General features: G+C 30.0%; 1 protein-coding gene and 1 long non-coding RNA gene across 2 annotated transcripts; both read right to left on the bottom strand.

Moving 5' to 3' along the window:
• Positions 1 to 5032: 5032 nt before the first annotated feature.
• On the bottom strand, positions 5033 to 5846 carry LOC128296322 (uncharacterized). The gene is made up of 2 exons (XR_008286903.1): positions 5393 to 5846; positions 5033 to 5304 (listed from the first exon to the last, which is right to left on the bottom strand). It is a non-coding gene; the product is annotated as an uncharacterized LOC128296322 (long non-coding RNA).
• Positions 5847 to 8290: 2444 nt separating this feature from the next.
• LOC108467950 (uncharacterized) lies at positions 8291 to 10887 on the bottom strand. The gene is made up of 2 exons (XM_017768780.2): positions 10056 to 10887; positions 8291 to 9195 (listed from the first exon to the last, which is right to left on the bottom strand). Exons 1-2 carry the CDS (start codon positions 10717 to 10719, stop codon positions 8678 to 8680), a joined length of 1182 nt encoding a protein of 393 aa, XP_017624269.1. The 5' UTR covers positions 10720 to 10887; the 3' UTR covers positions 8291 to 8677.
• Between the last annotated feature and the right edge of the window lie 4148 nt (positions 10888 to 15035).

Raw genomic sequence — 15035 nt, 5'->3', positions numbered from 1 at the left:
AACTCACCCCTTCCTCTTCCATCCTTGCAGTGAGCCCTAGAATTGGAGGACTTGAGTCAAGGGATTCAGAGTGGCCATGAAGATTGATTGCCGATTTTAAATAAGTTTAGCATTTATTTTGGATTATTTTATTATGCTTAAAGTTGTAATAAGGTCGCTTTTTTAATTACTTATATTTTGGGGATTATTAAACTGCTAGCACTAGGGTTCGCTTTTATAAAATCTACTTGTTTTAAAAAGATCACGATGACGCATAAAGTTTCCATAAAGTAAATGTTTTCCCAAGAAAATAAATATTTTTAAGCAAACGATTTGCAACCTTAATCATTTTCTTAAGTGGTCATAATCAAACGGTTTTCTCAAAATTATACGAGATGTTAGAGTGTGGCAATGGCGGTGTGCATGTCTAGGATTGGATCCAAGAGAGCTTGGTACTTAGCAAATCGACGGACTCACCTCCTCTTCTTCTGGTTTTCCTACACGTGCAGCTTCCATTCACTTTAACTTACTTTTAAAAGTGTCTTTTACAAAACCAACTCAATTTTTCCAAACTAAGTGTTTTGAACGCATCAATGTGGCGCATCAGATCCGGTCATAACATCCAGGCCGGGTTTGGGGTGTTACACTCAGTTTAGCATATTGTTGTTTGAGTTATTCGTATGTGATTTGTAAGCATATGATGCATTTTCTGAACCATCCATTGGACTACCATCTTTGGTTTTCGTCTGTTTCAAACTCACACTGAGCTCGTGTAGTTCATCCCTTAGTTTTTTTTCCCTTTTCAGGTACTCTCATGTTCTGGAGCTGGACTCGGTGACCAGAGATCTCAGACAGATAATTTCTAAGTTGGTTAAATAAAGTATTTCGTTTCAAATTTTAGTTTTCAAACTATTTCGGATTGTACATGTTAAAGGGATTGTGGTATATATTTTATTTCTGGAATTCCGTAAACTCTTGTTTTGAAATGAACTTTTAAATTTATGGTTTTAAATTTCTGAACACTTTTAACGTATCCTAAAATTTTCTGTTTTAAATCCTGAAATAATAAACGGTTTAGTTTGAATCAAGCAAACTGCTTTGAAAATGAGATTTCGATAATTCGTTTAGTAAGTTTCTTTTAGTTTACTTCGGTGATCAATGTAATCTCCAGGATTCGATCTAAACTTCTAGGTCGGGTTTAGGGGCATTACAGATTTGATTGTGACTATCTTTGTGATATGCTTTTGTCATCATCCCCGCTAAGGGATTAAAAGTAAAATATTTGACTCTAAAAGATCTACTTAAATCCTGGAATAATTTAAAAGAAAAATATGGGCAATAGAATATGGTAATTCTATTTAAAGCTTGTTATGGTTGAATGCACTTGAAGTTGCAAGTTTTTAAAACTATGAGTATAACTTTACAGTATTCAAAATAAGTTCTCAATTAAAAGTATGTGGAAAATTATTACTGATGAGAACCTTGCAAGAGAAAACTTATTCAACTTTTCATCATTCAAATGTGCTCCTACAGTTGCAATATCATGAAAAAAAATTTACTTACAATTGAAAAGAAGTTTTTTATCATGAAACCTATGCATTCACTGAAGAGAATGTAACAATATGTAATAAATTTGAAATACATAATCTTTGACATAGATGTAGTAAGTTGGACTATAATAATAGTTATGGGGGATGGTCATGATAAATTTTCTCACAACCAGAAGTGGAAAAAAGAAGAAAGCAAGAAAATAACAAGAATTCCCAAGAACTCTTTAAGAAAAGAGAAAACTTATGTATGAAAAGTCATTGGTTATGTACTTGTTGTACACTTGGAAAATAATATCCACTCTCAAAGTTTGCTATTAATAATTTTTTAGGATATTTAAATTTTTTGGCATATTCCCTGAAGCGAATATTGCATATAATTGTCTGAAAATTATATTTATTTTGTTGACTTAGTGGCATTATAAACTTCACATTAATTTAGACATTTCCAGTAGTAAATGTCACAATAGTACTTATATGTGGATACAAAGTAAAAGGAATGACAGTAAAATTATCAATTTGACACAAGTTATATTGACATTATTAGTAAAATTGAAATGCATGTTAAAGCAAATCAGAAGTTTACTGATACAAATATATTTACTACTTGGCGTGACTAGTTATACCATCATGGATCATATATGATACGAAAATCAATTGAGAATTCATATGGACATTCATTAAAGAACTAGAAGATTTGTTAATTTAAAGAATTCTCATTTGTTGTTTGCTTTCAATGAAAATTGAAAGTGGAGATTTAATATCTTGCAATTCTGAAATGAATATGGGCTCATTCATCCACCATGTAGATGGTTTTGATATTATATGATTTTGGCAGATGCATCTATAAAATAATCACGTACGTGTTATCAACTTGCAACTTGTCGTTTGCAAGATTGCTTGTTTAAATAATTAAATTCAGATTATGCAATTAAGACAATTCATCTTGCTAAAGTTGATGAGTTTATATCTCATTCTTTTATTGATTGAGTTTGAAAAACTTTTGTAAAAGTTTGTTATTTATACGCATAATGGTTTAGAGAAATTATTGATTGAACAGCTCTGATTAATGTCTAAATCATTACTTATGAGAACTAAACTTCCTATTTCAACATGAGATTATGTTGATTTACGTGTTGTATCCATCAAGCCAATAAGTTATAAATAGTCTCAATTACATTTGGTTTTTAGTCAAGAGCTAAATATTTCTCATCTTTGAATTTTTGTATATGCGTATATGTTCCAATTGCTCCACCACAACGCACAAAGATGAGTAAATCCTCAAAGAAAGTTGAGAATATATATTAATCACAAGTCTCCTTGTATTATTAGATGTTTTGAATGTATGGAGATTCAATTATAATATGATTTGTGATTATTATTTTGATTCGATAGTTTTCGCGACATTACGGGGAGAGAAATAATAACTTGTAATAAGTTAGAGGGGAGAGTTATTTGAACCAGAAGTTCAACAAGGATAACTCAGTACAAGTTTCAAATATGAAAATTCTCATAAAAGAAAATAATAAATTTAGATGGTCATCTAGTGAAGGCGGGTGCTCCAGAAGAGACCCAAGATATAACTAATAAGTAAAACTCCAGAAGAGATTTAGGTACATAAAACTGAAGATTAAAATAGTGAAAATAAGATATCTTAATAAGTTATGTCAATTCAAGAAAATGTTGAACAAATAAAAAGTGATCGAAAATGGTTTTACATACAATATTATTGTTGAAATAATGAAACAAAAGGAGGATCTTGAATAAATCTATTGAGAAATACAGATATCAAATAAATTAGTCAAAATGGAAAGACGCGGCTCAAGTACAATTAAATTTGTGGAGTTTCTGGACCAATAGTCCAAAAATCTAAAGGTATAAAGTCAGCGATGGTGCAAATGAAGTAGTTTTGTAAAAGCGGAATAAAAATATGAAGTTTTTCGCTAAGTCCTGGCATTGATTACGAAAAGATATAATATTCTTTTATGGTGGATGCAATAACCTTTAGATATATTATTAAACTGACAGTTCATAAAAGATTTAATTTGCATCTAATGACTGTTATTACAACCTTTTATGAATCACTATATAGTAAGTGTATATTAAAATCCTGAAGGATTTAAAATGCTAGAAGCATATTAAAATTATGAGGAAATTATTTATTTATATGAATTGAAATAATTGAACATATGTGGTAAATTTGACTTAGTCAATAGTAGTTGAAAGAGGATTATAAAATGATCCAAAATATCTATTTGTGTTTTGATAAAAGAATCATGATTAAAGTTCGTAATTATTATTTTTGAAACTCTTGAAGAGATCAAAATATATTTCCCCAAATTTTTATACACTCACGACTTTCAAAAGAATGGTGATATAAATGCTTAGCAAATACATTCAAATAGTCATTTGAAAACTAGTATTCAAGAATAAATACGTAGAATATGAGAAAGTTATTAATATTGATGTATAACGTTATAATTAATTAATATTTAATTTTATTTAAATAAAATTGTTATTTATTTATCAATCTTCCACGATTTTTTATTTCTTTAGTAAGAAGATATCATTTTATTATTCACTTATGTTGCATGAAACTTTTGCGCTGACAATACATCAAATACTACTCAATGATTAAAGGGATCATATTTTTTTGTGCCAACAACGCATAAGTTTTATACACCATCAATGAATCATAACATATGACTTATCACCATTGAATAAAACAAAAATAGTGAAAATAAAATATTATTTAAACATAATTAAATAATATTTAATTATTAATAAACCTTAAAACTATAAATCTTAGATTTTAAACCCTAATCTCAAAATCATTAACCCGAATCCAAGAGTTATTAAAATTTATTTATACATAATAGTTATAATTAATTAAATTTAAATAAATTTATTAGTAAATAATAAGGTGTCATGTTATTATTACACTAAAAACGTGACACATCATCATTAAATAAAATAAAAATAGAAAAGGAAATATAAAAATAAAAATAACTTTATTTAAACATAATTAACTTATAATTAATTATAAATAAATACTAATACCCTAAATAATAAATCTTAAACCCTAAACTCAAAATCATAAACATTAAATTTGAAATTTATTAATATTTATTTATAATAGTTATTCATTATTATTTAATTATATTTAAATTATTATTTTAGTATATTTATTTATAAATCTCCCATAATTTTTATTTTTTAATAATAAGATGTTATATTATTATTCTTTAATAGTACATAAAATTTGTGTACAGACAATACTTCAAATATTATTCGATAATTAACTCACAATTAACTGATTTAACAAATCATTTGCATTGAGCTTGATTTATATATAACGATGGTTAAAACTCTTGTCAAACATCCGTTTAACATGGGTTTAAATTGTGTTATCTCATCCCTTTTATTTTATATAGAAAAATAACCTTTAGATTGAGTTTTATTTAAATTGAGTTTTAATAACACTGAAAAAAAAATCGACAAGCTAATGAGATTATCAAGCTCGAACAAAATAATTTTCGACTAAAATCACATAATGCTCTTATTTACAAATCATTTAGTCCTCAAATCAGATTGAAGAAAGAAACACATCAACCCTCAAAAAAAAAATACCCTTAGCTTTAACTAAAATAAAATAATTAAATTAAAAAAAAGAAGCCAGCACAAAACCCTATTTTTCCAATAGCATGAATGAGGTAAGTGAGCAACAATGCCACCACCATCAACATGCATGCAATCCCTTGGTCTATCGAATTCCCTCCTGTTGTTTTTTTTCATTAAAAAAAGTCACTAAATAGTCAAACATAAATAAAAAAAATGACAATTGATATATATAAAAAAGAAGTTACCGTCGCTTGTTGGGGAAGAGGACTGGGCTTGAATGGAAGCAGGCAAGGTGATAATAGCACAGCAAACAATAGCAACGAATACAACGACTAAACAACCCATGGGAACTACTGCCATTATTCTTCCTTTTGCTTTTAAAAACTATTTGTATATAAAATGCTTGATCTCTCTTTCTCTCTCTTTCTGCCGGTGTGAATAAAAGCTTTAGAGTTTTTTTTTGTGTTTAAAGATAATCAATCTCATGCAATGGCTCAAAAGAGCCTCGCAGAGAGAGAGGTAATAAACTAGAGAGTATTTTTTTTTTTTTTGGTGGGTGAAGGGCTTGTTTGGGGATAATGATGATGATAATAGTGAAATGAAGGTGAGAAGAGGAAGGAGATGGTATTTATATGAAGTGAAGGTTGGGGGTGGAAACCGTAGCTGGTATGAAAGAGAGGTGTAGATAATTTTCTGGGATAGAACCGAATCGCATGTTTCGGATGGTTTCTTACTGTCCGGTTACCCCGCCATGTAAAAAAAATATCTTCGTAAAATAATTACTTATTTTCTAAAGATTATGATTTTTTTGTCATTTCATAATTAAGTTTGAAACCCGAGTGATGAGTGACATCGACTCGATTAAATACTTAAATAATAGTATAGATTTCTTAAACTCCTACCTAGCATAGACACATGGCATTTGCTCCGCATCGCATAACATGATTAATTTCTCATCTGAAAACCACTTAGACAGTCCCCCATCTTGTATCAATAGTGACCAACCATACAGATATCGTGTCCTCCAAGTAACCCGCTTTTAGTGGAAACACATTATCTCTAAGAGGAAACCACCAGAGAATCACTAAGTGTAACAAATTTGTACTATCTCAATAATAAAAATGTTAAAACAATACCACACTCCATGACAACCCACGTGCAACAGCCTTGCCACTTGGTCAATGGCACAATCATCATGTCTTGGACTTGTCCATGATGTGACATTTTTGGACAAGAGATCTTCCTCCCTATAAATACTTTGAAGAATGATGAATGGGGGATCTTCTTCCCTCCTCTACATCCTCAAGCCTTCACCTCCACTTAGTCTCACTTGCTTTCTTATTTCTTCTTAATTTATCTCTTTTCTTAACTCTCCGCCTACTTAAATGAGCTAACACACCTTCAATTTATAGTAACTAAATTATGGCATACATATATATCTTTAATTGAAAATTTTATATAATATTTTTAAATAATTAACTTAACAATTAGACATATATATCTTTAATTGAAATGGTAAAATTAAATTATTAAACTTATAATATTTTAAATTCAAATTTCAAAAATATTTATCTAAATTTTATATGAAAATATTACCCGCATAATAACATTATTCTTTTCGGTACTCAATAATACTGTATCACGCATGGGAATTGGAAAATACCAAGACATGGCCAGGCAGCCATTGGGAGGAATTTTGTTGTGCACTTATTAATGGACACTTCCCATAAGTTTTTATTCTTTATAAATTTTGTTATGCCCTTAAATTTTTTTTATATAACGTTCAGTTACTCAAATTAAATCAAATGATATTTGTATTTAATTTATAATTTATTTTATTTTATGATGTAAAAATAAATATTTTATATTTAAAAGGTAAAAATTTAAAAAATTATATAAAAATATTTATTAAAAATATTATAAAAATTATTGATAATTTTTTCTTGATAAATTGTTTTTAGAAATATTTATAAAAAAATCTACTTACCAAAGAATATTTAAAAGATATAAAATAAAGCTTATTTTTCAAAATAAATTTAAAAATCTAAAATGAAAAATTAATATGAAAATCAAACTAAATAATGATAGACCGTTCAAAAGCTTATCAATCAATTTCTTTCCTTGCGGTTCGCGTATTTGAAATTTAATCATAATTTGCTAATTATGGTTTGGTTGTATTAGCAAAGTTGATGTGCTAAGACCAAGCACAAATGCTAAATGTGTATTCTGCTTATATTATTCATATGTAAGTTATGTCTAAATTTATTTTGTTCTAATTTCAAATATATTTTGATTTTCAACTTATTTTATACTTTAAATTTAGTTGATTTGGTTATAGTTGATCCTACATGTAATTATTAATAATTTGTAATTGTACTTTAAATACCTTAAAAAAGTAACCTTTGTTTTTATGTTAAATTTAGCCTTTTATTTTTATTTTTAATTAATGTTTCTTAAGGATGCTTTCTCTTCTTTTTCCCCCTACTTTAAATATTCTTTTAGGGGATTGGAAGAGAATGACAAGACCCAAAAACCATGAACCAATCTAAAATCACAAACCATTCAACAATGTTACAGTACAAACCATTGCAGCTACCTTGTACCCTTGGATGATGGCAACTTTGAGGCATCCAACCAAAAAGAAGATAAAAATGGAATTTGGCAAAAGGAATGAATTAAATATTTGATTTTGACCTATACCAAATATGAGTAAGCTTATGATGCAAATCATATTAAATCATTATCCAAAGTGACATAAGCTTGCTCAAATTATTATCCACACTTTAGTTTTAGGTCCAATATCTTGTTCATCACAAATGAGAAAGGTAAGGCATGTATATATGTGAAAGATAAGGCACGCATATATACATAAGCAGAAACAAAAGCTAAACAACAATGTTGCTCGTGTCAAAACAACAAATATTGGTTTGGTCATGCCACAATTATAAAAATAAAGTATCCTTTCTTTAGTCATATCTTAAAAAATTTCTTGCAGTATTGAAGAGCTAGTTCGATATAATGATCAAGATCTTCCATACTGTGTATCCGCCATGGCCAGAGTAATATCCCTGGAGCTGATGTCCATGGGATTGAGAAGTTATAGCAGCAAAAGTTTAAGGAAAGCAAACAGATTTGATGTTACATTTCATGCCAAAAGGAAATATTATGTCATGCTATCATAAAGAAGAGTACAAAGGTTCAAATCTATACATGGATCATCAAACTTAATGTTAGAAAAAATCAAGAATCAACCTCTACTCCACTCTACATCTCTCTTTCTTTCTTTATAATGGTTCTTATGCATGTAACTAGTTTCAATGAGAACCCATATTCAAGCCATCAAGCGAAACTATCTCATCATCACCTTTACTAAAATGAACATAAAGAAGAAAGGGCAGAGGAGATATTGGAATAGCTTCTGTAGCAATACCTGTGTGCACCGGAGATAAATTGTCAATTGGCACAATGTGACAAACTTCTTGTTTGGTTCTCATATCTAAAAACAGAAAGTAGCCATCCATTTCCAATGGCTAATTTTTGTTTTCCTTCTGAACCTCTGGTGCAGGCTGAGAATGGTTGATGGAAATAAATCCATCACTGTCATCATCAGAGTCAGTATCAGAGGAAACAGAACTTTCCTCGGAGAAACAAAGCCCAGCCAAAGGAAAGCCATTGATAAGATCCCCAGACCTATGCTCAGACTCCGTTCGATGTTCAGGCTGTACTGAATCCATAACATCTTCCCTTGGTGTGGCAGAGCCTCTGTTAACCTCATTGATATCAGAAACAATTGTTGTCGTTGAGCAATGATTAACAGGACAACCATTAGGCCTGCAAATAGGCTCTTGACGTTTCCTCATCCTTAACTTCTCAGATAATGCATCGTTATTACCATTTTCACCCTCACCTACATCTGTAGTTGAAGTTTGTTTTCTTTTGAGAGTTGGAGTCGCAGTTTCCACACTCGGATTTTCTACTGGTGCACAATCATCATCACTATCGATATCAACAATCTCAACAACGTTTTGAGATGGAGGTCTCCAACTCCCTGGCACGCAAGATTTCAGGAAGAATAAGTTAAACCGGAAGATATTAAAGGGGGAAAACACTTTACAAGTTCCACAACAGGTAAGTATTGCTCATAGATATACATTTAGCATAAGCACTTAGAATATGTATTTCGATTTTTCGACACCCGAATCAAACTCCAGCTAGTTGTATATACATTCTATGATCTATACATGCAGAACTAATTTTCTCATGAAGCATGGTGAATGAAGTACACATTGGTACGAAAAAAAAGAAAAAGGCTAAATGTTTTGAATTTCCTGCAATAGAACATAACCTTTAGAGCAAATTGCTTATCCTGCTATACAAGTATCAGTATTTATTATTTGATACAGAGCATTATTGAGGGTTGGACCCTCAACAAGTCCGGTATTATATTCTTGGAGCGCCTATACTCCATTTTAACCCCAAAATTTTGTCCCAGTGGTACTCATCTTACCCATAAATGCCTATATGCTATAGGGAATGAATTCAAACCACACCATAAAACTCTCAAGTTTCTCCTGGCACTGTTTGCGACTCCTGGCACCAGCATGTGGCGTCTCCATGCCCCGTTCATGGACAGGGCAAAAGCTCGAGGCTAAAACGGAGCATAGAACCCCGAGACAGAATACTAGACCTTTTGAGAATCCAACCCTAAAAAAAAATAAAAAGGCGCTGGGACTTGTTGAGGATCCGACCCTAAAAAATATCACCATCAGTCCATAACCTGAAATGATACTGAAACCTTCATATGCATAGCAATCTTGAATATCAACTCTAGCATGAATTTAACCAACCAAACAACAATATAAACACGAAAACAAAATAAAAAAAGGTTCAGGAATGTTGAATTTTTACCAGCATTTGGTGAATAACCGTTAGCTTCAATAGGTTTTAGCCTCCCATTTTCGGAAACCCCAATTTCTCCCCCAATCCTATTGTTGTTCTTGGAATCATCTTCATCTTGTAGAGTATTAAAACCAGTCTCTAAACATAAAACCCTCTTATCCAACTCCTCGAATCTCTTCCTCAGTATTTCCAACTCAGATTCAGCTTTGGCTTTCTCATTTTCAAGCTCGCAATTCTTGCTTCTCAAATTTATAATTTCGTGTTGTTTCTCATACATACCCTTCACTTCCTCCGACAATCTATTACACCTTTCCTCAGCAGACTTTCCTCTTTCCCTCAAAACCATATTTTCTTCCCGCAACTTCGAAACCTCACCCCTCATGTCCTCCAATTCTTTCTTGCATTTCCTCAGATCATCCGCAAAACCCATTTTTTCCAACCTCTCTTCTTCGAATTTGTAGGAAAATGAATCCTTTGCCTGTTTCAGTGACTCGATTTCCAGCTTTGATTTCTGCTCTCTCGCCAAAAATTCCTTTTCTACCATGGCGAAATCGTTGGAACGAAAAGTGGATTTTACAAGAGAAATCATTTTGGGAATGCTCCAAGTGCTGATATTCCCAATTTCGTTGTCACCCAAATCTGTCGAAGTAATAATTTCATTCTTAATAGCCATTATTTGTGAAATTGAAAACAAAACAAAGAAAAAGGGATATAAAGCGTCGTGAAGAAGAAGCAGAAAAGGAAAAGACTCTCAGGAATTTGTCCTTATTTTGGTGCCCTACTGAGGCTAAATACTTGAGTAGGTTGTACTTAGCCCAAACTGGAAACCAAATATGGCGCACTACAAGTTTTTTGGGTAAAACTTACATAGAAGTCCCTTTATTACGCTAGCTGTTAAATCCTTATTTTGGTATAATACTACTTTAGCCCTCCAATTTTTACACTTTTATTTGATTTGGTCTCTATTCTTTTATTTTAAATAAATTGGTCTTAATCTTTCGCACTATTTTGTTTTATATAATATATTAATAATTAATTAAAATTAAAATCATAATTTCCAATAATTATTAAAAGAAAAACTCTTTAAATTAAGAAAAAATGTGAAATAAGAGACGAAAATGATATGCACAAATTGGATTGACCCATGGATATTGCCATAGTATAAATATTTTCACTACTAGACAAAAAAGAGGTGTTATATCTATTATCTAGTTTTAAATCGGTTACCTGAATATGAAAATGTGATGATGTTATCTACTTTAAAAATAGGTGAATTAATTTTATACATTAAATTAAAGAGTAAATTAATCATTTATGTTAAAAATTTTAAGGTAAACTACACAAATAGTTACTGAACTATGCATATATTTTTGTTTTGATCATCTAACTTTAAAATTTTTAATTTAAGCATTAACATTTGAACTCATTATTGTTTTTATAACATGCTGTAAATTGATAATAAAAAAATTTTAATTGGTATAATGATACATTTAGTACTCTATACTTACATATTCTATCAATTTGATCCTAATTCTAAATAATTTAATAAATTTAACCATTTACATTTACAAATTCTATCAATTTGATCCTCAAACTTCCTAACCAAAGTTTTTATATTTTAAAACAAAGTCATTCCACATCTATAAAATCACAAAACCCAAAAAGATTATATATATAATAAATAAATAAATAAAAACCTTCTCTCCACTAAGTACTAACAAGTCGTTTTCCAAGTCAATTCTTGATACCAATGAGTTTATACTAAATTTTTTCTTTTCTTTTTTTTTTATACTAAATTTTTTCTTTTCTTTTTTTTTACATTAGTTTTCTTCTAAAGATAATATTTTATAACCCTTTAACCAATAAAATTTTGGCTAAAGAAAATAGAAAAACCGTTAAAAAGCCACTTTAGATTTACTATTATTGTTAATGTATTATATTTCCTTTAAGATACATAGAAATAATCCTCAAGTTGGTTTTTGAAATTGAAAATTAAATCTAGAGTTAAAAATATAACTTTGAAAAATCTAATTGCTCAATCAATAATTGCATAAAAAATTTATGAACATTTAATATTTCATAAGAAAAAATGTGAAAGAATTAATTGAATTTCTTTTATTATATTGATAATAATTTTTTAATGTTATAAACTGATTATGAGATTATTATGTGTTCTATTTATTTTTAATTTTAAATCTAAAATAAGCAACATGTATCACTAATAGTAATATGATTTAGTGTCAAATCATATACCAAATTAATTTAAAACTAAAATTATGCTAGTCAAAGTCAAAACTTATTTTTCAAAAGTATTTAACTATTTATATAAATTTATTATATATTATATTTTTAATATTTGTATTTTCTATTATTTTTAATGGTGTTTAGTTAATTTCTAACACCAACTTCTTAAAAATATAAACAAAAAGGGATATGTATCGATTTAGATAATTTCAACCATAGATAAAACAATTAATAGATGTGGAATGCCTCTATTTTAAAAGCTAAAAGTTTTAGTTAAGAAGTTTGAGGATCAAATTGATAAAATTTGTAAATATAAAGGGTTAAATTTATTGAATTATTTAGAATTAAGATCAATTTGATAAAAATATATAATATTGATGAGGATTAAATGTGTTATTATACCAGTTAAAAAAACTTTTCGTTATCAATTTAATGGCAAGTAACCAAAATAGGAACAAGTTCAAACATTAGAGCCTAAATTGATTTTTTTTTTAAAGTTGGGTGACCAGAACTGTAATACCCCCTACCCGTATTCATTGCCAAAATAGGGTACGAGGTATTACCGGAGTTTATGATTTTTTTTTATATTCAATATAGCCCCTTTATATATATCTAACCTTCCCTGCAATATTAAATCGAGACCAATCCACTTCAACCAAACCAATTCAACATATTTTCAAGATAAATTCATGCATATTTATAAGATAACGTCATCACATACCCAAAACCAGGTTTGTTAACCATACTAATGGCTAACTTTATATTCATTTCATGTTAACATTTACTTTATTAGCTTATACATGCCATTGATTTCCAAAATAAAGTTTCTTTATATACCAAAATCCTAAGGTTGATAGTGTAATGTGTCTCCGATCAAATCCGACCTCCGAGCTCTTAACACTACAAAACAGGGGAAAATGAAACAAGGTAAGCACTTTGTGCTTAGTAAGCTCATTAGAGCTGATCATGGTCAAGGCACCTGGCCACCAAGGCCCGCCTAAAAAATGGTAGGGTTTGGGTAAAATATAGGCCGAAAAAATGGGCTTGGGCAAAAAACGAGGCCTGCTTAGAAAACGGGCCGGCCTCGTAAGAGTTTTTGGCCCTTGCCTTACCCGCCCAATTATATATTAATATATATATTTATTTTATTTTAATTATTTTAAATTTTAATATAACCATTTTTATTATATTATTAATTTGTGTATTGTTTTAAGAATTGTTTTAGTATTATTTTTATTTGTTTTAATATTTGTTTTATGTTTTAAATATATTTGATTTATTATATTTTAAATTTTTTATTTAATGAAATAAAAAATTAATATGGGCCGGCCGGGCTCGGGCTTAGTAATTTTATTTCGGTCCTGCTTGGGCAAAATTTTAGGCCCATATTTGGGCAGGTAGGTCTTGAGCCTAGTAGACGGGCCTAAAAATTTGTATGGGCCCGGCCGAACCCGGCCCGGCCCATGATCACCTCTAAAGCTCAAGTAACAAGAATTATACTTACCTAATATTTTCAATACAATACAATAAACATTCATATATCCATTCAATGCATTATTACCCTAACATGCACAAACTCAACATTCAAGTTAGTAAAATGATTTCCATGTACCCATAATATATACCATGATTGATGAGCTCATCAATATCATAATTTCCATTTCCTTGTTATTTTTTTCCATATTTATCCCTTTGAATTTCTCGGAATTTCGATGGATTTTTCAGAGGTACACTTTTAGTGTACATTTCCGGGTCCGTCAATTCATATTCATGTGCACACATTTCCATTTCAGAGAGCACACTCCCGCTAACCTCATCCTTACAACGGGATTACCAGTTCAGGATAAATCCCCTGCAATATAAACTCATAGAGTATTGTCGGGATTACCGGTCAAAGCTAAATCCTACAACGACAATTACTCTAATGAGCTTGGATCCAATTACAGTCCAAAGCTAAATTGACCCTAATTCGGATTACCATCCGGTCTAAATCCATTTTACACATATTCTTCGGGAGGGCTATATCAAGATAGGATCACCCGTCCGGGCTAGATCCTTTTTACCGTCGATTCCTTTTCAGAGATCCATCGAATTTTCCTTTCATTCAACCGGGATTTCTTCCCATTTTATCAAATATAGCAATGTTTCATTAATTTTCATACAATGAACATTCAAATCATATTCACATCAATAACATACAATCTCAAGCATTTAAGAATATAATTCAAGTTACACGAACTTACCTTGATACTTGTTTGTAAACAAAACAAATCTACTAATCCTGAACTTTTTCCTTTCCTCGATCTAGCTTCGTATTTGAATCTTCTGGATTTGGTGGCAAAATTATGGAATACCAGCTTAGAGAACCCTCCTATGGCATTTTTAGCTGCTGGAATTGAAAAGAAATGAAGAGAAATCTAGATATTTCCTATTTAGTCCTAGTTTTATTTAGTTAATTTTGCAATATTCCAATTTTGCCCTTAATTTATCAATTTTCCTGCTGATTTCATGCCCTTGCCGTCCAGCCCAAATAAATTTTGGGTCTAATTGCCTTTTAAATCCTCTCTCATTAGACACTTAAGCTATTTAATCATCCCATCCACTTTTACACCTTTTACAATTTAGTCCTTTTTATTTAATTAACTATCCAAACATTAAAATTTCCAAACAAAATTTTAATACCACATTACTAACATTTCATAAATATTTATAAAATTATTTTTGACTCGATTTTATGAGATAGAG

The sequence above is a fragment of the Gossypium arboreum genome, chromosome 1 (assembly GCF_025698485.1).
Source record: "Gossypium arboreum isolate Shixiya-1 chromosome 1, ASM2569848v2, whole genome shotgun sequence".
NCBI classification, from domain to species: domain Eukaryota; kingdom Viridiplantae; phylum Streptophyta; class Magnoliopsida; order Malvales; family Malvaceae; genus Gossypium; species Gossypium arboreum.
Note: the sequence above shows the minus strand (reverse complement) of the source record. Positions and strands in the feature narration are given on the sequence as shown.

Coding starts and splice junctions, on each gene's coding strand:
- LOC108467950 (XM_017768780.2), bottom strand. CDS start 10,719: ATGGCTATTAAGAATGAAATTATTACTTCGACAGATTTGGGTGACAAC. Junction 9,196..10,055: donor CGGTTATTCACCAAATGCTG/GTAAAAATTCAA, acceptor CTTGCGTGCCAG/GGAGTTGGAGACCTCCATCT.